The 26,583-nt window shown below is 34.6% G+C and overlaps 1 protein-coding gene across 4 annotated transcripts in view; it reads right to left on the reverse strand.

Moving 5' to 3' along the window:
* Nucleotides 1-26,583, reverse strand: part of LOC141962838 (sodium channel protein type 2 subunit alpha-like) — a 75,156-nt gene that overhangs the window by 47,706 nt on the left and 867 nt on the right. Inside the window, exons 2-10 of one of the 4 annotated variants that reach the window (XM_074911475.1) lie at nt 12,306-12,622; nt 8,419-8,537; nt 7,428-7,517; nt 5,779-5,907; nt 5,002-5,093; nt 3,868-4,140; nt 3,508-3,571; nt 2,477-2,618; nt 2,119-2,325 (exon numbers count right to left, since the gene is read on the reverse strand). In XM_074911475.1, the coding sequence (XP_074767576.1) occupies nt 2,119-2,325; nt 2,477-2,618; nt 3,508-3,571; nt 3,868-4,140; nt 5,002-5,093; nt 5,779-5,907; nt 7,428-7,517; nt 8,419-8,537; nt 12,306-12,572 (1,383 nt within the window). In that variant the 5' untranslated portion in view covers nt 12,573-12,622. Of the gene's footprint in view, nt 1-2,118; nt 2,326-2,476; nt 2,619-3,507; nt 3,572-3,867; nt 4,141-5,001; nt 5,282-5,778; nt 5,908-7,427; nt 7,518-8,418; nt 8,538-12,305; nt 12,623-26,583 lie in introns of those variants that run through there. The other 3 variants (XM_074911476.1, XM_074911479.1, XM_074911478.1) reach the window with 3 other exon arrangements.

A 26,583-nucleotide genomic window follows, 5' to 3' on the forward strand; every position in this document is an offset into this window, starting at 1 on the left:
TTCATGTTTCCCCTCCCACATTTCCCACTGTAACAGCACTCTAGGTCTTTGTTATAGACGCACAAAGGTACACTTATTGCCTGTTGCTGCTGCAGCAGAAGAAAAAGTTTAGATTTCTTCTCTGATGGAAAGGAAAGAGATGACTAACTGGAGCAAAGAGCATCTCAAAACTCAGCACCAGTATCTTCAACTACAGTGGTCAGCATACTGATTTTGTTCATTAAGGAAACCAGTTCATTTAGTCACCAAATAAAGGAAGAATTGAGAATGTGTTCAGTTCTCTTCCTAGAAAGAACTGTCAGGAAGATTGCTATGAAATTCTGCAGTGGAAAATATGTTTGGGAAGATGGTAGGCTGCTGTGAGCTTACAAAAAAGGGTGATGTGATAAATGGCAAGAGATGAGTTATATAACAAAAATTACTACTAATTATCCGGGAAAACATATTATATTCAATGCCAAGTATTTCAGGAATGATGATATATCTCTCTACATCAGGAAAGGATAGTTTAAAAGCTCACAGTATGAATTTATGGCTTTCTGCACCATGGTATACAACCCATGCTATACAAGTTGACTTAATGCAGACTTTTTCTGCTTAATGGAGTATTAAATGGATTCTGAAGTGTTTATCAATTTAAAAAAGTGATACTCAAAATTTTGTCATACTGGTTTCAGAATATCATCCTTCAAATGCTTTTAACAGAAACAAAGGTAGCAGATGTTGAGTCATAATACTAATCACTTCATAATACTAATACCAAAGCTCAGACAAGTGGAGCAGTCCAAAGACTGCTGTGATGACTTAGGTTTTGAGTTAATAGATTCAGTATCAAGGCAGTAAACAGATGGATCCCACACTCCTTTACATCTCAGCAACCAATTCAGTGGCTCAGTGATCCACCTTGTAATGCTTACTTTCTGCTAGTATCTTCACGTACAAAAGGGATCTCAACTGAATTGAGTGGTCATTCATTTGAAAAAGTAATAACTTCCAAGGGCCTTTATCCAACTTTCCTTGTAGTCTCTGTTTCATATGGTTCTATTCTTCTTCCTAATTCTGGATCAGCTTAATCTCTGTCCCTACTCTCACAAACATGCAAACATCTAGATGAGCCTCCTGATATCTTTTGATATAATGAGATTTAGTAATTTTCATGGATGAAAAAATATTTTATTTTTTAAAAAGCACTCTTTGCTGATATTTAGCTTATTTTAATTTGAATTTTTCATGATCCTGCTTTTTTGTTAGTGATTTGGAAGTGATAAGGTTTAATGACTAAAATAGAGATATGCTAATTAGATTTCACAGGTCATGCATAGAAATTTCTTTTTGAAAAATAGATGGGGAGTTTCACTTTATTAGCAATTTATAGAATCATTCTAACAGTGAAAGTAGCTGTGAAATAATAGAAAACTATAGTTGCATAGACAATTCTAATTTCCTTGCATTTTATAAACAGTATTTTGTTGAAAATTACTATGTGCCAGACGAAAAGCAATAGAAAATCAGTCCAGAATTTAGAGAGACATCTGACTCATGGAGTGAATTCCTGCTAATTAATAAATAAATATTGCTAGTCTGTTCTAAGCACATATAAACTTCTAATTGGCTTCAATGTGCTTGAATTAGGGATATGCTTAAATACTTTGCTGGATAGGAACCTAAAAGAACACTGATTACAATCCTTCTCTCTATTTTCTGAATACTGGGGAAGAACTAATAAGTACAGCAAGCCTGGCAATTCTCACTCAATCTATAAACCAGAAGTAACACAACTAGACATTTTTCATGCTGTTCATAAGATCTGTAACATAAAAGTATCATGAACTATGACTACTTAAAGTCAGGTTTCTAGGACATTTAGCACAAATATTTTATTTTATACTCTTTTGGTGAACTTAGTAGCATTATTTTCTGTACCATTAACTTGCTTTTTTGATATTTGTTTAGTTCCTGATTTTCATTGGGTATTTCCACTTTTATAACATGCATATAATACAAGACTTCTTTCTTTCTAGAATTCATTGCACAATTTATACATGTTCTAACTCATAAACTATTATTATCCTTGCCTTAAGAATAAGGCTGTTCAGAAAGTATATTTTCCACCATTACCTGAGCTTCTTCTTGTTGTTTCTTCAGTTGTTCCAGCATCTGTTGAAACTCTGCCTCTTTCTGCTCTGCTTCTTCCATGGTTGCCTGATTCTGTTCTTCATAGGCCATTGCAACCACAGCCAGGATCAAGTTGATCAGGTAGAAAGAGCCCAGAAAAATCACCAGAACAAAAAATATCATGTATGTCTTCCCTGCAGCACGTAGTGTCTAGGGAGTAGAATGCATATCTATATATTATTCCACCACTTATCTTTGTTACTGCAACAGCATTACGCTTTCAGCTCATGTACAAATAACCCTATTTATATTTTTTTTATGTCACCTAGAGTTTACTTTTTATGTAATAAAAATTTCTTACCAGCTGATACAGGTTTTCCCAGAAGTCCTGAGTCATTAGCCGAAAGAGGGACAAAAAAGCCCAACTGAAGGTGTCAAAACTTGTGTAACCATAGTTGGGGTTTCTACCAGCTTTCACACATATATATCCCTCTGGACACTGCCTATGTGAAAACCAAATAGGAGGTACACAGTCATAACTTTTATTTCCTTTTAGAACATATTTATTATCTTTTGGAACAATATGCATTATTTTTCCTCAGGTAATCTATGAATTACAATTAAATTCATTCAGAAAAAAAAAAAAAAGTCCTAAGAAGAAAATTAATAAGAGAGTAAATGAAAGATACCCTTCCCATCTGTTCACTGGTTGAAATGACCAGTTTAAATTCTCCTCAGTCACATTTTGCAAGTAGAATCTTTATTACAAATGAATAATTTCCTGGCAGAAATAATTGCTAAATTATTGTAAAGGTTACAGACAGATTAAACAATATGATTAGCTAAATCCAATTGTACTGTTAGGGATCTCCCACATAATGCTGAGGTTATTATTGTTTTTTTAATAGGCTTCTTCAGTGTTGCCAGTTAGGTATTGGAGTTCAGCTAACAATTCTAGGCTCACAATTGGGCACATGTACATGGCAGAATTTGCCAGTAATGAAAAAGTGGCTTGAAAATAAAGAATCAGTCTGGACTATGAAGTCACTACTGTGCTTTCTTTCTATTTTACGTATTCCCTCTCTCACTTCTAACCTTTGCTTTAATCCTACTTTCTTCAATCACTGCTTCTCCAAAATAGACTGCAAGAGTTCAGATTTTATCATTAACACCAACATCGTTATCCAATCAAGCAGGAAGAAAGGCTGTTAATGAGTATTTTGTTCAGCCAGAGAGTAAAATATTTTGACTTTAGTAAGAAATCATTGTTTAGCAGCAAGACTCTCTAAGTTCTGTAACACTGCTAAATACAGAGTTGCAGCTACTATGGATAGGTTTCTTGTTACTGCTTTTTCTACAGAACATAACAGAGGATTTGTGAAAGGGCCTTACCCTGCATCAGAGCTATTACCACAAAGTAGGGCATCTCTTTGTCCCTCCAAAATGTAAAAGTGAGCTGTGTAGAAAGCATTAGAAATATACGTGAATAAATCAAAAGAACCTGAAAGTACTACAAAGTAAAATAAATGTCAATTGTAATAAAATCAAAATGGCTATCTGCTGATTACTTTGTAGTTTGTTTAGAAACCCTTTTGGTTATTGTAGTTGTTTACTGTATGTATTTGATCTCTGTCAGTCAGAGACTGTAAGCAGTTCTACATAAGGCAGAAATATAAATCGCTGTGTTCTTTGATCATAGTTACATACTATAGCCACAAATATATTAAAAATAGTTATATCAGACATTCTTACTTTCATCCTCAATGTAATCCTTCCAGTTAAATGTGCTCACTGTCATATTAACAAATGTACCATTTTCATCCATTGTGCTGTTAAAGTAGGAAATAACAGTTGTTTCAAAAGTAGAATTGTCTGGAGGCCACTGCAGGCATTTATTCCTCAAGTTGCCCATGAACAGCTGCAGCCCTATTAGTGCAAATACACTCAGACAAAACACAGTCAGGATCATTACGTCCGAGAGCTTCTTCACAGACTGAATTAGGGCTCCTACAATAGTCTTTAGGCCTGCAAAGAGAAAAGATCCATAGATTTATCAGAGTATCTTTGCCCTTCCCATATAATTAAGATGTCATGCAGACACTTAAAAAGAAATTAGTTTTTGTTTTTCAAAAAGTAAAGCATCATGAGCAGCCTCAGAGCTTGTGAAGATGAATGAAAAATTATTTTTTTTTTTAATGAATATGCAGTGTACATATATTCCAATAAATTGACTGCATAATGTTATTCTTGAGCAGGAAATTTTATCAATCATGCTTTCCTATTATAGATTTGATTTAATTTCTTAATTTTTCTCTGCATTTAGTATTCTGCCAATACTTCAGTTTCCAGTTAATATTAAATATGACTTCACAACAGTATGAAGATAGTATGAAGTAAAATTGCAAGTAAGTTTGAAAAAAAAAGAAATAATTTGCATTTGATAAATTTTCCTGTGCAATATTTATTACCTTTTTGGTAGCTTTTTGTGTTGGCACTTGGTTGTCTTTAAGACTAATGTCAATTTTAAGTGGTAAAATAAAGGAAAAAGTTCAAAATCAAGAAAGCCATAACGCTAAAGCTTTTTTAATGTAAAAGAGACAACTTGTCATAATAAAATGCAGAAAAACAAAGCAAAATAACCCATAGGCCTCAAATTTTATGTTTCATGCAAGAATCTGTTAAACTCAAAGGCTGATTTTGCAAAATAAATGAAGCTAATGCTGAAAAGGCAAAGAATCATAAACTAGGCTTATGTTCCATGTCTTTTTTTTTTTTTTTTTTTTTTTTTTGCGACACAAGCAGCAAACAGCAAGACTTATGCTCAAAAGAAGTGAATTTGACTTCAATGGAACGAAAGTCAGCCTCAGTGTTTAACCTAGCTCTCACCTGGAATGACTGATATTGTTTTCAAAGCTCGGAGAACTCTGAATGTTCTCAACGCTGAGACATTGCCCAGGTCCACAAACTCTGTCACATATCTGCAATAGGGGAGTTCACACACAAACACAATGACAGCACACAAGTAACAGTTGGAGATACGAGGGGCCTAACACCTTACACCAACTACTTCTTACCTGGGATTACAGAAATAGTTTTCAAAGCTCTCAATACTCTGAAAGTTCGAAGAGCTGAAACATTGCCTAGGTTTACAAATTCTGTTACATACCTGTAGGATTAAATCACAGTTATTCAGAATTGAGGCAGAGCTTATACTAATTATGTGGGTCTTCAAAACCTCTGTGGCAATATTAGCAATCATACTTCAAAATTTACCTGTGTCTTCAGTACACCTCACTTTTATAATTATTTATTTTCATCAATTTTGCTTAAATTTCATTGAAAGGAAATGCACTGATTTGTATTTGAACAGCTAATTAAACTAATTAGCTTGTAATAGGGCAGAGACATGAAGTCAAAGGGATGGCTTTCATTCTGGTGAGTAGAAAAATGTAGGACATGAAATTAGTGTCCCTCAGCAGTAATTACCCTATGCTGGCTACTGCCATATTTTACTTTGATTTATGAGTACTAAAATGTGTGATACAGTGTCTAAACCTCATAGATTGCAGAAATTAAATACTTTTAAAATTGATATACTTATTATTGTAATATTTGCCACTAATTTCATGCCCTAAAAGCTTAAAAAGTACTTGAACCACTTACGCCATTAAAATGACACTGAAGTCAAGCCAGTTCCATGGGTCTCGCAGAAAAGTAAAACCTTCTAAGCAGAATCCCCTTGCAAGAATTTTTATAAGTGATTCAAAGGTATAAATTCCTGTGAAAGTGTACCTGAAAAGCATCAGAGCAGGAATAATGGATTTTTGCATATTTATGCTTATAGACAATACTGTTCTTTATCAAATGTGACTTAGAAGAAAAGTATTTAGAAGTAAAAGACGGAAATCATTAACTTAACTTGTCCCGAACACTTAAGAATGTCCTCGTTGTTCAGATGAAATTTGAACCTGATACATACATACTATTAATTTTCTAAAAGGTTGGTTTAACCCTTTTTTTTTTTTTTTTTTTCCCTGAAAACAATTTAAGACTCAAGTATTTATAGATACATTTCAGACTTTGATATTTATATGTACATTCTCTGGCACTCATAAGACTGCCTCTTTGCCTGCATTTACAAATCAGTAGATGTCTAAGTGTTACGAAAAATGAAGAACTTATTAATGTCAAAATCAGAGTTTTGTAAAAATCAGTTCTGGATAATAACTATAGTCATGCCTACAATAAAGGTTTATTTCATAAAGAATCATTAAATATAAGAAAGCATGCCCAGACTTATTCTTGAAGATGTGAAGATGTACCAATTTACCTGGTGTGGGAACAATCATCCATTTAAAAACATAGAATAGTCAGTTACAACCAGCATAATGTGGGGACTTTCTGAGATCCATGTGGGTCTGTGGGGACCTCTAGAACAAAGAAAATCTACCTACAGACCCTACTGCTCTCTTTTCAGACTTAGCAACCCTAACAAGCCGTAGTCACTGTTGAGCATGCTGGAAACAGATGAATACTAGTGGAGTTTCTAAATTTAGCATTCAGAGTAAGATTCCTCAACTCAGTGAAATAAATAAATATAAATTAATCATGGCTATTGAAGAATAGGAGGGAATGAAAGAAACCACAAGTGGTTAGAATCAGGTTTTTAATGAGTAGTATTGTTTCAAAGAAAACAATATTTCAAAGGAAAACGTGCATTATATTTTGCTAGAGAACGTGCATGTATAACCATGAACAAGAAAGAAATAGAGATACTTTGTAGTTTCCTTACGTCTGTCAGCTCTTTGATACTCTTTCATAGGTAATGCCCTTTCCTCAGAAGTTAGAGTTTCTTGTGGTTTGGGTGTTGTGTGTACTTGCTGTGGCTGGCACTTGTGAGTTCACATCAGTGAGCCACGATGAGTGTCCTACTGTGCTAAGATCATGGATACTCAAGCAGTATATGGCTGGCCCCACCAATGACATGCAACAATTTTACATGCACATTTGAAGTTCTGGAGTTCCTTTTCCAATTTACAGCTCAGAACACCTAAGGACAAGATCTCATGTTTGTACTTCACAGTAAAAGTTCAGACACTCCTCAGACATAATTTTAAAGAACAAGGCATTACTCTTAAACCATTTAAATTACTTAGGAGAAAACCAGAAAGATACTGATGATCTCATGGAATCTGATTCTTCATGACTCTGGAAAAGCCCATTCTGGCATGCAATTTTCCATAAATAATTATTGTTTAGAGTCACACAAAAAGAAAGACATGAAAACAAAGAAGTAAAAATGTTTAACTTACTCTACATTCTTTGTCCAGTCTGGAGGGTTACTCATGGTCATAAATACACAGTTGGTCAAAATAGTGCACATGATAAGCATGCTGAATAATGTAGGTTATAGTCAAGGCATGTAGGTCAAAAAAGTATGACAGTTTTATAATATTGAAATAATTTGAAATATTAAGTTTATAAAAGTATCTACAAATAACGTGACATTCTAAATAAAATTTGAAAAAAAAAAAGCTTTGCACATAATTTTATCTATTTTAAATGGTATGCCATCTGGCATGTTATGGTGCACTTACTGTAAAGCAGTGCATTACTTTTATAATTATGTCAGGTTTAGGATTTAAATGAAACTTATTTCATATTATACAGACTTAAGGATGTGTTTGAGTATCTAAACATAATTATTGATTGAAGCCAAGCAAACCACTCTAAAAGATCTTTAGGCAGAGGTTGGTCGTTTACACCCAAGTTGTTCTTTGGACATGACTGAAATATATTTGAAAATATTCTCCTTTATTCTGACCTGGATATTTTATAGGACACCTAGCCCAATGCTGAAAACACAATACTGAAAAAGTATGTCTGAAAAAGCAGCTCTTTACTCATGCTCTTTTGTCCTTGCTAAGTGAGTCTAGTTCATGAATAGTACTACTGGTCTTGGTAAAAGTGTGACCTTAGATATGTTCAAGTGCAATGGTTTGTTACTAATTTGGCCTTAGCTTCAGGCCTTAGTATGGGATCGAATCTCCTTCTGTATATAAAGCCTGATATTTAAACTCTGACAGCTTTAGGTGGTTCAGTAGAGAATTCTTTCAGTAGGAATGAAGACCATACTGCAATTCACATGTGATATTGCTGCTTTTTAAGTGTGATCAGCATATGTTTAGTTAGCATAGTACACCCACATGGACATAATTTGTATATCCATATGAAAAGTATTATTTCAGTAATTAAATACTTTTAAATGGCAACCGTTAAATCAACATTAAGAAAAAAGGATATGAATGTACCAAAATCTTGATAGCAATTTTTCTGATGGGATTAAAAGGAGTTAAAATGTACAAGGCAGATGTGGCACTGAATCGGAAAATTGCCTTTCCTTTATTCAATACTATGAAAGTCTGCAAAAAAAGAAATACAAAATGAAAATACAGTGGTGACTACATAAATGTCTTTACCTCCTTCTAAAGGATTCCATTCTCCACCTGGGAGGTTCAAATTACATTCTGTCTCTGTGGTAGGAAAATACAGTAGATTAAGCCTTCCACAGCCAGTTCTCCAATTTGCTAAATTTCACAGCATGTGGACTGAATTCTGATGTTATTGAAATTGGTGGGAATTACCAGCACCAATGTCAGTTTATCAATAATAGCAAAATGTGGCATTTTATCACCAAAATAATTTCAATTTTATTTCTAATGAAGTATTTGATTAAAGTCAGTTTCAAATTAATCAAATACATTCTATCTTGTAAGCAAACACAAACAAAACCAAAACAGCAAAAGGGCAATTGTCTGATTATTGTTCGAATTATTTGTTTGATTTGAAACAAATACTTGACAGAATTATATACACATATATATGGCAACAAGGACAAATGCCTGTCACTAAACAATTAACCATAATTTAAAAATAGTTTTGCTTTGATTTTAGATTTTGAACTACCAATATCAATTATATGTATCTTCTACAAATTTATCTGTGAAAAATTAAAGGATTAATAAATTGCTGACATCATTCTGAGCAGTCTGAGACAAATATCCTATAACAAGAAATCTTTTCTTCACAAAAATGCTGTTTTCATTTTTAACAATATGCTCTTATTTTTCCTGTATGAGAGCACCAAATTTAGGTAGTTATCATCTTTTAAAATTTGACCCGATAAACCTACAGTTTGCATTCATTTCATTCTGTTCCTGTTGGTGGTCATCACCTAAGTGTTTTCATTTTTGTCCCAAGTGTATTTATGTATGAGGTTTACTTGCATCTGTGGTGCTGTTTGAAATTTCTTGAGGACATGACTATTCTTCATTCCTTTTGCTCTTTGTTGATGGTAATGGCTCTGCTTTGTGTTACCATAATAGAGTCTTTATTATGCTCTCAGCAGAGCTATATAGTATCACTGTTCTCCATGTTGCTTTCCATTCTCTGTAAAAACTTGGCTGTGATCAGAAAAATGCTGCCCTCCTCGTGGCCTTTACTACCTATCTGGTCTGCCATCTCTGGGAGAGAAAGCAAACCTTCCTACAGTGGTAAAGAAAACAGGTAAAGGAGTGTTGCTGGTGCCTGTTCACACAGTAACATCAAGCATAGCATTGAGGATGAGAGAGAATGGACTCACACTCATTATCATTTCTCTCTGCCCTATAATTCTTCACCCAGCTAGAAATGTTGGAAAGATGTTGCCTGTCCCAAGGTCACTGCTGCAGCAGAGCCTGAAGACAGACCACAATTCACATATAATTTTCTCTGCATTGACAAGTTGATGATTAAGAATAGTTTCTGCTATAAACTGGAGGAGAGATGACTAACTCTAGTTCATCATTTGAGATGTCCATTTGTTTTCTGTTGAGCACGTTAGCCTGGTACGTAACATAAATAAAGATGTGACCTGTGAAAAGATTCTACAGTTTACCAGTTACTCTCATAGACCTAACTAGTCCACCAGTTGTCTAAGTTTTCACACTCTGTTTCCAAAAAAATCTACTTTTTCTGATCATTGAAGGTTAGAAAATATACTTCAGTACTTCTCAGGTTTTCTGATACTTCATTTAAAAAACTTTATTCCTGAAATTTTTTTGCATCTAGTCAAGAAAAGGCCTTGGTGTACACAATTATTGTAAGCAAGAATCTGCATGGAACTGCTGATATAACCAAAACCATATAAATGAAAATAACCCTTGGCAACACTCCTTCTCTGAGCTTTCTTTGCTTTAAATTTCCTTAATAATGGTAAAATTTGTATTGTCTACAGCACTGTTTATTTAACTTTGGCAACTGTTAGGTTATGCAATTACATACGGATTCTGCTTTATTTTCCGTTCCTATTACCGAAGCCATAATTTTAAAAACAGTTTTGCGAAACAAAGGCAACCACAAATTTAGCCACAAAATTAAGAGGACTAGTGGCATGAGTTTTTCCTAACAAAGTAAGTTTCTTTACAGTTTAAAATACTTTGTGTCTTAATTTTTTTATAGTTGCTCAATGTCAAGTTTCTTATCTCAGTGGCAACCTGGAATGCTTCAAGCTGTCATCAGAGCAACAGTGTCCATTTCCTTCTCTGTTTCTGAGAGACAGGAAAAGATAATCCCAAGCACTTGTCTGTAAAACACCTATCCACAGCTTCATTTTCCTTCACTCTTCTTACCTGCATCACTTTGCAGGTCTGTGAAGGAACTGAGAGAAAATCTTGATGCTGCTTAAAGGAGCATGCAGAAATAAGCAGATAGAGAGTACAGAGGAGAACTTGCTCTTCTGTGCGGGACATAAGGTATTTTAACTATTCTCAAGCTGAATTTCAGATCCTGGAAGAGTCTACAATCCAGCTATGGAGATATACTTCTTTGTTGCTTATCTTTCTTTTAAGTGATAAAATGGTATTCTGTTTCCATATTGTACTGAAGATCCTGACTTTTAAAGAGTTCAAGGGGCAAACATTTTACTTCAGTGGATCTGTTTGAACTACCCTTTCTATCTCCAAGTCCCTGGCTTGTGAGTCATGTGAAAATGAGGACTCTGAATGACCGTGCAAATCGGAAGGGGAAGTACACCTCTTTTAGGAGTTTACCTTCTTCATGGAGCACAACTAACCTATTAATGGTCCAGTTGTGGCACATTACTTTTGTAAGTCTTCACACTGCTCTTTCTGTATGAAAACTCTCAGTTAGTCTTCAGAACCAGAAACCTGTCTTTCTTCTATTCTTTCCTCAAAACCCAGTTCTTCTGTGATGTTTTGTTGGGATTCTAGAGGGCTTTCTGCGAGAGAATAGACATGTGAGCAATCCTGTGTGAGAACAAGACTGATAAGAGCCTCAGCCGAGCAAGAATGCGATAAGGATGTGACCCTGAATGAGGGGGGAGAAACTCGATGAGACAAACAACCCCCAGAAGGGGTTGGGATGGAAGAGGAAGTTCCACAAGGCAGGAAGCCTGGCAAGGCTGATGTGGCACTTTTTATCCAATCAAAAGAAGGTTTAAAGCGCGGGCTAAGTTAACTATCCAGTCTTGAGGACTTGTACTGCATGTTACTCACGTGTGCGGGAGAACATTATAAAAGGGCTTTCTTAGTTGTAATAAACGGGCATTGCTTGATCACATTGGTCATGTGCGTGTTCAGCTCTCCCGCAGTGTTTGACACAGACTTCTAATTAACAGCTGTGCGGCAGAGATCTATCATAGCAGTCCCAAGCCCCTCAAGCAACAGTTTTCATTGTGGTAATTTTATACGACCCAAGGTTTACAGAGTCTCTATATGCTACATATATAGAGATAGATACATTTTATGCATACATATATAGATATATGTTTACATCTGTTATATAGCTGTAAAAGAAACAATAATAAATTTACAGTCCTTTATTTCAGTACTTGGTTTGATGCTACCTGGTTATCTACAACCATCCCTGCTGCAAAGCCGTGCTTGGAACACCTCATTTGTCATATCCAGTGTTACTGTTACATTGAAATCAGGGAAATTCAGTCACATTCTCAAGTTCAGGCAAGTTCAAGGAAGAAGTCGCAGTATAGTAGAGTATAAACCAGTTCTGTTAAATGAAAGGATGTTTCTGTGTATTTAGTGACTTGATGGCTTTAACCATTATATTTTGTGATTAAACATTTCTAGTGTAGAAAATTATATTCTGTTTTGCGCAAAAGATTATTCACTCACTTTTTTGTTGATATAATATGGATCCAAGTCTTCCAAAGGTTCAGATACCATTCCTGGAGGTATGTCACCGTAAATAAATGGCAGTGTCTTTCCCGCCTCCAAGTCACTGTTTGGTTTTGGACCATTTTCATCATCATCATCTGTATGTTCTTGCTTGGGTTTTTTAGCTTTTTCTTCTGCAGAACGCTTTTCAATAGCTGCGAGAGAATCTCTAGTAAAATAGCGGAAGCTTTCAGGTCCTGGTGGTACCAGCAGTGCCTGTGCCATGTTTTCATCCTGCAAATTTAATTACTTTTAGCCTCTTGCATAAGAATGACCTATAAAACAAAATTAGATAATTTAGGAAAACTAGATTGTACCAACAGAAAAAAACCCAACATTTGCTCAGAAACCCTTTCCAGGCCTGAAATAGAAGCAGCATATTTCAAGGCTGAATGAAAGTTAAAAGCAACTGCTCATAATTTATTTAGATATTTTATAAATTATTTTTTGTCTTTTTCCTGCTGGTCTAGAAAAAGACACCACTGTCCACAAACACTACTTTGCCTATGTCCTTAGACTCTCCCAGTTAGAGCAAAATATTGATACAAATATTTCAACAGTATATCTTTTTTTTACACCAATTATAAATGCACATTCTATGAAATACTCTTGGAAATTGTACACCTATATTTAATACATTTCTATAATTTTTCAAGTATCTGTAATCCAACTTTACAAACATAAATACTTTCATTAAACCAAAAAGTTTTTGTACAATGACACTGTTTAAATGACAGCAACTGAATTATGGGAGGAACAAGCGTAATTCTTTCTCACGTGACAGTTTAGTGTGCTGAAGGTTCATGTTAGATACAAAAAGCAGGTTAGGTTGCATTTATTGACTCTGAGCTGTGAATCAAAACCACAGGCCTTTTAATTAAAAGGCAACAGGATGTACAATAAAGACTATGTGGGAAAAGAATTCTGCTCCTGATTTTTTTGAGAAAAAAATATCATAATAGTATTTCAGACTAAAACTAGTTTGAAATGTAAGGCTCTGGTTCCCTGTGAGCGTCTTGGGTGCCAATGCTGGATGATGTGGTCCCTGCTGCTTTTTCTTGATCTCTGCACCAAACCCTTCTCTTTATGAAACCCTGAAGTACATCAGCTGAAAGTAACGTGCTTTTCTTTCTTCAGCAGGACCAGTTGCTTAAACTGATGCACTCTACAGCACAGTGGAGAGGTTTGAATGGTTGGAGGGAGGGAATGTCAGAAGGAAGGCAGATCTGGTTAAGGAGCAGTGCCACCAAATAAGAAACAATAGCCTTATTTGATGTCTGCTTTGCAAAAGTTTGTAGCATAGTGTAATAATTTTAACTGTAAAAACCAATTTATAAGAGTGAGTTTCAGGGCCTAAAATAAGTTCCAATTGTGTTTTCTGTACATGAAGCCATGTAGTCTTTCCTATGTTACTTCATGAATGTGCAACATTTGTATTCTGGAGTTGCCATATCTAGATTTGAGACATATGATTGTATTCATCTGCATTCATTCAACAGACTTTCTCCTGAAGCTTCTTTCCTGTCTGGAGCAGTTTGTAGAAATCACACGCACACACACACAAAGTGCTACAGTAATGAATTTATGAAATAGTGGATTCCTCAAATACCCCCGCCCCCCCAAAAATAAAATCCTGTATGAAGGTAGAGGTGGATGTTAAAAAGTGCTTGAAGAATCTACAATAGAAAACTGGAGGAAAGAAAAGAACCTGTATATTCCTAAATCTGAATTACCAATCTAATTACATGGTGGGTCAACCTGCTTCTATGCTACCTCAAGTCTTTATCTCTGGAGTGCATTCACAGCACAGCATCAGTGTATACCATCAACACTGAGATCACTGAAATAGTTTAGTTGGTAGATTACAGCACCAAGCATCTAATTAACACAAGACCAGAACTGAGGTATCTGACCATAAACTCATAACTAAAATATACTATAAAGTAGAAATGGAGGAAGCTTTTCTCTAGGAATACCCTGGATAACCATGAGTTAATGTAGAATCACAGAGACCCTGGAGGGGCTGGAGGCACCAATGTAGTATAAATTTAAAAAAACCCACAACTGTTAAGCAAGCCAGAGTCTCCAGCAGACAAACTTATCACATGTTGCTATACTGAAACTTCTGCTACTAATTTTTAGTTTGCACAAGATGGAAGTCTTTGCCAATACCTTCTTTTTATTAATGTAACTCCCAATTATAAGAATCCTAAACTCAAAAGCACACGCATTCTCTGTATACAGTCCACACTTTGATTATTGCTTTTGCCTACCCAGGATTAATAAACTAAGAAGATGTTTGAGGTTTCCCTTGGTCTTTCTGAATAATTGATTCCTTTATTTCACATTTTACAGGTCTGTGATTCAAATTGTTGACCTAGGTGGCTTTCATATGAAACTAGCCTTAAAAGGTCTAAAGTCTTCAGTGGGTCTGTCTTCTCTTTATAATTCAGTGCATTCGGTTAGGCTGCTTTTCATCCATTAACAGTTACAGTTATGAATGCTATAACAAAATACATTGTCCTCACTAGAAATATATGTATTTGTATTGCTACAAGTCTACAAAGGGGCCAATGAATGACTGGGAACATCAACATTAGCCAGCTTGGGGTTTCACTGTATTTCTCAGCCATAAAACATGCTTTAGAAAAGTTTCCTTGTCAAGTTGGAAACGTTACTTGAGTCCTGCCTCAACTACTGTCTAGTGCAGTTCTATATTTCCTGGCTGCTGCTATTACACAGGAAGGTTTCTCCCGTACTAAATATGCCCTAAGTGTTTCCATTCAGATTACAGAGTGTAACAGAACAACACACAAATGTGTATTTGATTACTGTTGCTATACATTCAGTAGTTTAATAGAACAATGAAACAAAAGTAATTCTGTTCCCTGCACTGAGCCCTGAAGAAGCTCTTAGCCACTCAGACTACCACTGTCCTGAGGAGGAAAGGAGTACAGATGGAGTGTATGCAGAAAGAGTCTAAAGAAATGAGTCATCTTAACTCCCCCTCTTAGTATTTCAGAAGTTGTTTTGCAAAATTTAAATATTAGTTTTCTGGAAGTGAAGATAAATTATGTTTAAGTTACTATGCTCTGATCAAATTCCAAATTTGGTAATGCTGCATTCAATTTATCCTAAAAACAACAGGGTGTGTAAATACTAGTTTGTTGTGAAAATGATCTAAAATTATATATTTTTATTTAAATTTCTCATGGCGTTTGTGCACGGAGACTAATTTCACAAGGAAAAACCTATCCCCTCATCTGCTGAAGTGCTTTGAAGTATTTTATTACAGTTATAGATTATTATCTTTTCATAACTGACATTTACCTTTTTTTTCCTGGCATCTTTACACTATTTTTTACTGCTTTAAAAATACTTGAATAAGAAACAGATCTCCAAAAAGAAAAAAGGAGCCCCAAAATGTCACTGATGTAATTCAAAGTGGTAAACACAATGAAATGCAGAGTTAATTGAAGTATCTAAAGAGATATCCAGTCAAAATCATCCATGAGTCTTAATCCAAGGAATCTATGAATGTTGGTTCCACAGAAGTAGGTATTTTCAAGGAAAGGAGTGCCTTCCTCAAAGCTGAAAACAGCCTTCAGCATTTAGCACCTGCTCAGAACCTGCCTCTTCTTTTAAACTGTAATCTACTAATTTAAACTGTATTCTACTAATTTAAACTATGATAATTTGTGTTTACAGGTCTAGTCTTCTGACTAGCATGTAGGATTTGTTTTACTTTTTTCCATTCCATCCAATATTTATCTTTCATCTATTGTGTCATTTTCCTTAGACTATAATTTATCTGTGGCAGTTTTTTTCTGGATTTGTACAGTCAGCTTCAGTAGCCTATAGGCATTACTATTCAAAAGAAAAATAATGAAGTGACCACCAGGTATTCATTAATAAAATTAATAAATCACAGAAGGCAAAAATACTTACTTGTTATGAGAATATAGTATCAACTAATAAGTGTATGTTACAGAAATATTTCCTTAATAAAACCTTATTTTAAAAGGATTTAGAATGGGATAGCAATAAGCGGCTGAATATGAGTTGGTAGTTCACATTGGCTGAAACCTGACTGAAGAACAGTGAATACAGGAAACACTAATGAATTAATACTAACATGGTGCTTCAGGGATGTTACATGCAATTTTATTTAATGTCCTCAGTAATGACTTGCAGCTAGGTGTGAAAGCACGTTAACTGAATCTTAAGAACCCAACCTCAAGAAAAGAAAGTACTGTAAGAATTTGGAAATCTGGGTAGAATATAATACATGAGGTTCAGTCAGACTGGTGAAAGACTAGGCAGATGGGAAAACACCCAAAACAGATTAGATTAGACTGGAAAGCAATCTCAGATCTGTGTGAAAGATCCAGAAGCTGCTTCTCGGGAGGGTATCTTTGTGGAGACTGCTCTCTCTCTCTCACTAAGACATTGTTATGGACAGTCTTTCCCTCCACTTATCTGCCTGTTTGTGCCCACTGGCATTCCACACTCATCTCTCTTCTTCCCTCTCTAACTCACTGCAACATTTTCTTCTGAATTAATTTGTTCCTTTTTCTTGTCTCCTCCTGCCTAGGAATGGAAATAGCGGATAAAGATTCTTACATCAAGGCCAACATATGCTGTACCTAGTAAACTGGAGTAATCAAGAAAATGTAAAGAATGTTATGTAAAGAATGAACCCAGATTCCTCAGATACATATCTGCAAGTTGTAGAACCCCCAAAATAAATCGTTTGACCCATTTATTTATAAAAACTGACCAAAACCTCTAGGAATTCCTCAAATGCAAGCCTGACTTATATTTTCTCTGACATCATCAGTTGCCTCTGAGAATGTGTAAAGAGACCAAGTGTGAATACTTGAAGTAGTGGAGAAACCTGAAGAGGGTCAAATGAAAACCATATGCAATTTAAGAGGAAGAGTCTCTTTCTTAGCTCACTAACCTAGTTGAAATACAGTAGTTAATTTATACTTTGCAAATACCTTCCAGTGTTAAAGATCCTTACGTTCTAATGGAAAATAGCTACAATACGTGTAACAAATTTCTACAGCTAGATCTCATTAAAGATGTTAGTTTCATTTTCCCACTGACATTTTAGTGAAGATATATAGTGCTATATCAAATGGCCATCTTATGAAATGGAACTCTATTTCTGGCTGAGAAGAAAAGACAGTCTTACCTTTATTTTTCTAAGAAATGCCAAATCTCAGAAATTAGCCACTGGATCTTTTACTATCATTAAAACAAAATAGGCTGCATTTCTAGCAGAAAATGGAATTGATAAGAAAAGTTTAGGAGCTGAAGCTTCTTCAAGACTGAAGTTTCTTCAAGACTCTCTCATTCTTTGTTCCTGTGTCCAAAGCTTGTCAAAATTAATTGGAATAGACAAGTCTACATATTCACACAGATTTTTCCAACCTACAAGCAAAGAGATGTAGGAGAAGCAAGATGGAACATGGTTTAGTCCACAAAACCTAACAAAGATTAAAAGTACATTTAAGAATATTCTTTAAGTGATATGAGTTTCAAAAGTTCCATTTACCTGCATGTTTTAACTAAAAGGGAAAAATGGGTCTTGTTGAGATTACTGCATGACTAGAGAAGTCTTTAGTAGACACGGGATAACTGTGCCCAGGCTAACAGGAGTGTTCTCATTTGTCACTTAGGGAACTGCACAGTGTATCATTACTCCCCCTGGATTTACTGTCTCTAACCAGGAATAGAAGTTAATTCAGTCTATATTTGCATGAAAATATGGATACTTCTTCATGTTATTTATTTTAGAGAATGTTGGTGTGTTTTTCTTTGTGTGGCAAAATTTTTCTTCCATCTCCAGCAACGTAATAGCAAAAAAAGAGAATTTATTCTCCAGGTTCTTTAATTTAAAGATTGCATCATTACAAGAACTAACCAAAGGTTAGTTATGGCTTCTTCAGTCTTTAAAGCTTCAGTAATCTGAGTATCTAGTTCATTAAATATAAACAGTCTACTTATAGCTTGCAAACTTTAGTCTTCAGCCATTGAGATCAAGATGAGCTGTCTTTGAGACATTTATTCTCATTTGAACCATATATAAAAGTACAAAAAGAGCCAGAAATATACGTTGTTGTTACTTTGTTTTCATTCCTAGAGAAGAAAATAAAAAGAAGACATCTCTCCCTTTTAAGTCTCTGCTGCTGCTAAAGCAGCCCTTAATCATACTTTTCTTCAAATACAGAGAGAATGAGCAGCCACTGTAGAAACTCTGTAGATAAAATAAAGAAAAACTGTGTAGACACACTTGGGTCAAAGAAGCCACAGAAGGTGGGAAAAGAGAAGTGTAGAAAACTTCGACCACTGCTTCTTTTGTTTTTAAAGATAGATCTCCAAGTACTCCTACAGAAAATATATTTCAAAAACTAACGTAGAATTTACTATTAATCTAGAACTATTTTTTCCCAAAGATACAATAAGTGGTACCACAGTTACACCTTCTGTTTGTTTAATGATGTAACGTAAAGTCATTCCAGCCATTGCCAACAGCAGATTCTTTCAATGTCCCAGTCATTTTGAGAAAGGCACTGATTCAGCACATCTTACTGTGGTGAGTCACTACCGGAGAGGCTCCAATGAAGACATCTGAAAGCTGTGTCTCCAGTACTAACCTCAGGGGATCATGACTCTCATACTGCCACCAATGATACTTATCCACTAATGCATATTTTCCACTGAATGCAGCTTTCCTTGGGGGTACGCAGGGGATTTCCCCATCCCTTTGCCTACTGGGTACATCTGGATTCTGGCTCTGAAGTAGCATTGCGGATGAAATCTGATCTTGTGGTCAGATACGGTGCAAATTAGCAAAATGTGTAAGTGCTGTTGCTTGCAAGTTTTAAAATAATATGAAAGAGATACTATAGCTTCCTAATAAAAGAGTAATCACTAATACTAAGCATTTACATGACATTTATTTTCAAAAGAGAGGGTGTAACTTCTATGTGGTTGTTAAAATATTTGCCAGTTTGCAAAATGTTGAGGAATTCATCTTTAATGTGAAAATTGTTAATAACACTAGCAGTGCAGGTAATTTCAATAAATCTGTATTTTGAATTAGAGCACAAGGCAGAGAACCTTTTTCCACATTTTTCACATATCACCTAGTCTCCATGTCCCTATTTATTATATCACATGTATGTTTGTACTGGCTGTATTGCCAATGGATTAAGAGATGCAGCTTTGTATTACTAATGCTATACATCATGATAGTGTGGTAGTATCGATGGTAGTCACAACAAAAATTGAAGGAAGGAGGTTGGCAGAATTGTGAGCCCTTTATTCTGAATTTATAATATGCCTAGGCCATGTCAGAGTAATTTCATCACAGAATTTAAATTCATCTCCTATACTTTTAACATTTTTTTCTGTATAATGCAGATATTTTCAATACATTAAAAAACCCAGACTTTGTGGTTTTTTAATCTAATGTCTTTGGTTCATACCCCAAGACTAGAAATCTTCATAGGCAGGTCCAGATTATACAGATTTCAAATTTACTGTAGCTGAAGATAATGATAGAGATTTGTTTCAGTTGATACCATGTTGACCAAAAAAATTTTTATTTGGGGTAGATTATCCTGATTCAGCTTCCAAGAGTGAATCATAAGTAAAATCTCAGGCCTAGTCGAATGTGATTTCTGATGGACAGCCTATATATATTATTTTCTGTGAGACTCTTTCCTGAACTCTTATCTCTATATGGCATCAGCATTTATTTTTAAGACTGGTTAGAATACACTTCAAATTCTGCTTAAATGTATTGTTTAAAAAAAAAGTTTCAAACTATATCCTCATGCACTTGAGCTCCCTTTAAATATAATGATGCACTGGAAAAGGTAGTTGCATATTATTTTCACACTGACCCATGGCAAAATGTGTGATCCCATCCAAAATGTAATTTAGAAATGTCATTATTCAAAATTAGATACTCTTATAAAGAATGTTATAGGACAATATGCCAGTGATGGCTTCAACTAAGGGAAATCTCATGTTAGAGACAAATGACAGAATGAACAGAAATCATGGGAAACCATATGGACTTTTGAAGTGTTACATGATTATAAAAATATTATCCTGATTTTAGATTAACAAGAAACAAAAATCCACAGAATTAATTGTCCAGATTCAGAATTATTTTTTGTGTGTTCCCCATAACCTAGATTCAATTAATTTCTAATATTTTTTGTACTCAAAATTTAAATGTGCTCACAAGGGAAACACTGGAACATACACCAGTATCCACTGTGAAGGTGCTGAAGTCACAATAAAACATGTTAACAATATCTAAATACATTGCAGTATCGGTATTGCTTTGTAAAAAAGTAGAAAGCTCTGTTTTTAAAGTAATACCCTTTTCTAAATTTTTCTAGGGAAACTTATGAAAATGCATATGCAACAGAAAATAATTGCTTATGAACCTAAAAAGAAATAATAAACTGAACTCAGAAAATTAACTGAATCATTAAGAACCATGCAGCTGGAGCACTTACTTTCCTAGTCTTAGTAAGCCCCAGAAACTAATCAACACAATATATGAAAGAATAAACTTTGTATAGCACAAGATTAATGGATTGTATTTAGACTTTGACAGTTGTCTAGGAAACTGAAAGGGAAAAAATTGGAACCTCTGACTGAGAGGCTTACACACGTTTCTCGGCTGAATGTGACCGTCACTACACAAGGAAGAAAATGCACAGAAAGCCAACATGAAAATAGAGTGCTTTATACCTCTGGTTTAACACAGCATATGGAAAATGTACATGGATTTCTTCAAGGCATTCATTCAGGCATCATGGAACTGCCTAATAAAACTTAACCAAGTCTTGAGTTTGGAATGTTTTCCGAATGGCTTATGGAAGTATGACTTTGATATAGTCAGTACTCGTATGTAAAAAATCCAAAGGAGCAAGGCCTATGAGTTACAAGTTCTATTATCTCTTTAAATGGTGTCTCTTGTGATGCTGAAATTTAATTATATTAAGAATATATTTTACTAATTAGATGCTTTAAGTAATATACACTACAGATGGATAGCTAGTGTTATAGCAGCTACTTCCTTCCTATTCTAACACAAACTAAAGCAAATTGATATGTAGGAAATACATGGCAAGTAACTTAAACTGGTATTACTAAAAATCTTTCAGGAAGACTCCTTTAATAATCAGTTACAGCTTCACTCAGTGGGAAGAAATTCCTTCCTAACACAGTTGAATTTTTTTTTATATTGCTTCTGGCCAGAACTTCTATCTCAGGTCAGACTTCTTCATATGAAAATTTTGGTCTTAAATATTAGTGACAGGCTTTTCTACAGACATTTCATCTCAATGAATGTAAATATTAGGATTTCCCTCTTTCAGTTCAATCTTACCTTGGACTCTTGGGCTCTTTTGAGATTAACTACTTATGTCATCAAGTTTATTCCACTCAGACCTAAAATAACATTACAAATAGATTGCCTTTCTTACTGTAAACCCTAGCACTTTTGTTTTCATCTGTTATACACGTTTTACAGATGATTGGGCTTTAAATTAAAATAAACAGAACTTTCTAAAAAGATTCAAAGCTGTTTGAGATGAGTGGAATTTGCTCTGCTCCTTGATAGGGTGCAAGGGTGCAAGAGTTCAAGTTAGGTCTATGTCTTCACCCATTTAAAAGTGCGCACTCAGTAGCATAAAAGTTATCACAGGAAACTTGAATTTTTGGACAGTTTAGATTTAGAGAATTCTTTCCCTCTAAAAGAGTGCTTTTCAATGGAAAACACTAAAATATCTGTTCAAATAAGAACAATTTATCTGGTGAAACATGTCTTGCTTTGACTGTCACTGTAGAGTTAGGTTAACTTTTCTAAAATGTATAGGGCTTCTTCATTCCTATGACTTAGCATCCTAACTTTGTAGTCTACCAGCTTGATCCTTATTACTTAAACACTGCACGACACCATATACATTCAAAAGTAAATGCTCTTAACAGTAGTAACTGTAGTGAAATTTCAGTGCTCAAGGAAATCAAGTTGGTGTCATGTTAAGTACATCTGAGAAGAAAAAATCCTGGTTTTATGTAGGACAGAGGTGAATTTACCTTCAGGTTTCCAAGATCACCACACATATATTTCAAATATGAATAAAAAGGGATACAAATATTATTGTATCAAAATCTTGATACAGCTACAAAGTTGTACTCTGTGACTAGCTTTTGAGAAGGCAGTTAGAGTTGTTTGTTAAGAAAGTGCCTTCATTTTAACATCTGAAAACTTATTTGAACATACTTAAAATTAGACTAAGGACATTGATTTTCTGAGAGTATAATTTTAACCAACATAAATTTGGAACTCCTTAGTGTGTCCAAATATTAAAAGATAGTACAATAGCACATAACAAAGGGAAGACTTTTCAGGGTATTTGAACCAAATAGGGAAGAATTTGGGACATGTCAGCCCAAATTCAGGCTACATGGTCTCAGCAAATTTCTACTCCTTTCCCAGGACTACGGGAGAGTAAAGGGACATGATTTTTGAGAAATTATGTCAGTTTTTTTCTCAACGAATACAGTAGCCAGGCCACATACTGCTATGTTGCCCTATATAAAAGGAACTATCTTTCCTGTGAGCAATTAATTTCCTTGAATATTAATTCATCTGCATTTCTGTAGTGATTTTGAACACAAACTTGTAACTTCTTAAAAACCTATATATCATCATATTAATATTATTATTTTATGTTTAAGCAGAGCATGCAGCAGTTTGTGCTAGCCCCAAATTTCACACATACATAAAGGAAATTTCTCACTTCACCTGATTCTTAAAATAAATGATGTTAAAGGACCAGAAACACTTCTCCTCTCTCATATAAAAATAAAATTAATAATTATAATATTAATTAATAATAAGATTAAATAAGCAATTATTAATAAATAGGCCTAATATTAAATAAGCAATGTCTAATTTAAACATAAATCATCTATAAATGGAAATAGCCTGCTATGTATTGCTATCCCAAGATCTTCCTGTTAAGTATTTATACTGGGGTATAATAAAGGGGATCACAGAGCCAATAGTGCTGGTACACTTCTCAGCCATTTTCCACCCTGGAATCTATGATATTCTTTCAGTTTTACTAGTGTCCCTCATACTTTCGTTCAGGAAATCCCACAAAGAAGTATGAGGATGTGCCTGATGCAGTGCAGGTTTAGGGAGTCAGCTGTATGTGTTGTTCAGCTGATCTATACATATATAGTAACTTTAACCCATGTGAATCATCAGCTTTGCTGAGCAGGTATGCAGTTGATATCTCTGGGCTGTGCCAGACTCACTGCATATAGACTACAAAGTCAGTATATACATATTCCAACATGATCATTTGATAAAGATATATGACATTCAGCAAGTTGATGGATGAAGTCAGGAATCCAGAGAAGTTACAGAAAATACAATTCCAGGTTGAAAAAGGGACATGCACACATGGTAGCTCTATGATTATACTTGCCTAAGTAAACCTATTCAGTAAGAAGACATCAATAACAATAAAGAATTAATTACTAGACAAATAATTTGAGCATAAATAACCTTTTCCTTAAAGTTTTTACATGTGAAAGAGCCTCATAAAAGCTTAAGATCTCTAATTAAATTTTAACTTTTTAGTTTTGTGGGTTTTTTACTGTAAAACACATTCTATGATCTGCCTTAGTTGGCAGAGTAAGTGAATAGTAATTTTTTGTAGGAAGACCTTACCAAGACTGGTGACCACTTCAAAGTTTAGCAACAATTTGAAATTATAGTTATGGGGTGGGTTGGCTAGTGTGTTTGGTTTTTTTTTTTTTTGGGTTTTTTTTTTTTTTTTGTAATGGATAGAAATAATTTTGGGATGGATAATGAACAAATGAGTGACCAGATAAATTCTAGGTCACAAAAGTAACTTGCTTACTCCTGTTTAGGATTACAGTGGTAGTACGCAAACATTATGGTTACTCAAGAGCATATGGTGCTCCTACTCTATATTTATATTTTGAAATAATACAGTCCCTTCTTCAGCTGCTCTTATCTCTAGTCCCTCTGCTTTACCTCATCATAAGACAAGGAAAATCGAGCAATAACACTATCACAGTAATATACTAGGGATTCCAGTTCATAAGGAAAGTTTTGATGAAAGCAGATGAACTGGTTATAATATACCAGCTCCAATGTCAAGGTCCTATGGGAGTGCAGTCAATACTGAACTTTGAGAGAGATGCCATTGGCAACGTGCTTCAGAGCTTTTAATCAGGAGTAGTAGCTGTAATGAGTAACAGCAGCTTTCCAGTGAAGCGGCTGCAGTTTCCTATAAATGGATTTTATGGTGGTTGACACTTGATTTGATGGACTCACCAAAGCCACAGCTCAGAGTGTGTACATTTGTGCTGTAAGCGGTCTGAACTAGCAAGCATCAATTTTATTATGACATTTTGAACCTTTTATTTCTTCAAATGAGGATGAAAAAATAATATTCCCTGGAAATGGCAACAGTATATATTACTGATTAACTGATATAAGGTAAAAAAATATAGAAGAGTTACACTGAGTGGCAAATAAGTTAATTAGACTTTTAAAAGTTAAGTTTCCAACTTCTAACTAGAATTTCTGATAAAGAACAAAGTAAATGTAACTTCCTGAAACTTACTTTCAATAGTCATTTTCAGAGTTCAACAAATAAATATATAATCTTAACAAATAAAGTACCGATATCAGAAGCTTGCATTTATTTTCCCTTAGGTTTAACTCAAGCAGAGTTCAAGCATTTTTTCATTTGCCACTTTATGGCAAGAACAGCATATGGATAAAAAGGGCCAGGATTTGCACTTTAGAGAACAAGGTCACCACTTTTTTGCCTTATACAAAGAACTCTCTTAGTATTTGCTATTACCTGATCCATCAAAAGTTGTGGGACTCCAGCAATGTAATAAATACACATAACAAATTATATAGGGCTGAGAACGTGAGCAGCAGAAGGAAATGGATACCATCAGTCAGAAAGTTCCACCTTATATCCCACCATCCTTTTCACTTCTAAAATTCTTAGTCTTCTGAAGGCAAATAAATTTATCTTCATGCCTAATCTTCATAAGGTAAAAGTTAACTCATCTAATGCTATCTGATGAAGAAAAGGAGGTGAAAACACAAAATGCGTGATCAGTATATTGATTAAAATCCCCATGCTTTCTACACTTTCTCCTTTCCCTTGATCCCTCCCCACTTCGGGTTACCTGCTAATAACGGGAAACAGCACTCTGACAGAATCTGAGAGGCACAGGGGAATTGTTTTATGTTCTCTAATGAGAACCTGAAAGTCTCTACCTCTGCTAGCATCTAGTGTTATCTATACAGAACTTTACAATACTGAGTTTAATTGCACAGCTAAGAAAATCAGTATGGGCTCTTAATTTCTGCTCATTAGAGGGAAAAATTATAAACTAACAACATAAGCATAATTTCTATAAATATCAAGGCCTAATAAACAACATATCTGTTTAACAGGTGCTACAAATCTACAAATTACTGCAGCAGCTCACATTCTAGGCCTTAACAATCTTTCCTCCCAAAATGGAGATGTGCAAGAGAGCAAAAATTAAATATTAATCTGTTTGTTAAAGTTAAAAAGTCGTCTTCTGAAACCATTTTCTTGACAAATCAATTATGAAAGCACAAACGTGATACGTTTTTAAAACAAGTATCATAATTATTATTAATTATTTATTTTGAAGTGACACAAGGACACCACAGGCACATTTGATTTAGCACCATAAAAAATACAAATTAAAAACTTCATTCTTTCATATCGCTACTTCAGGTACAGGCCTCACTTGCTACTCTGAGTACCACCTGAAACCCAGTCCTGATTGCTTTTTCTTACATGGATTGAGATGGTGATTTGTAAGCAGTGGGGTCCTTATTTTGTTGTACGTGTTTTCGGCATTTTGTTATTTCTACTGTTTTCTATCGGAAATAATTTCTAAAATAATACTATGATAACATATATAGCTTTAATGTGAATGAGTGTCTGTAGAACCACTACTGAAAAAAGAATTCATATATCAAAGTGATCTTCAATAGATGGTTTCGTTTTACCTTTAATAACTGATTTTAATAATTACTGATAACAATGAATGAGACAATAGATAAATGGACAATAACATGAAGAGATATAATAAT

This window comes from Athene noctua, chromosome 7 (genome assembly GCF_965140245.1).
Source record: "Athene noctua chromosome 7, bAthNoc1.hap1.1, whole genome shotgun sequence".
NCBI lineage: Eukaryota > Metazoa > Chordata > Aves > Strigiformes > Strigidae > Athene > Athene noctua.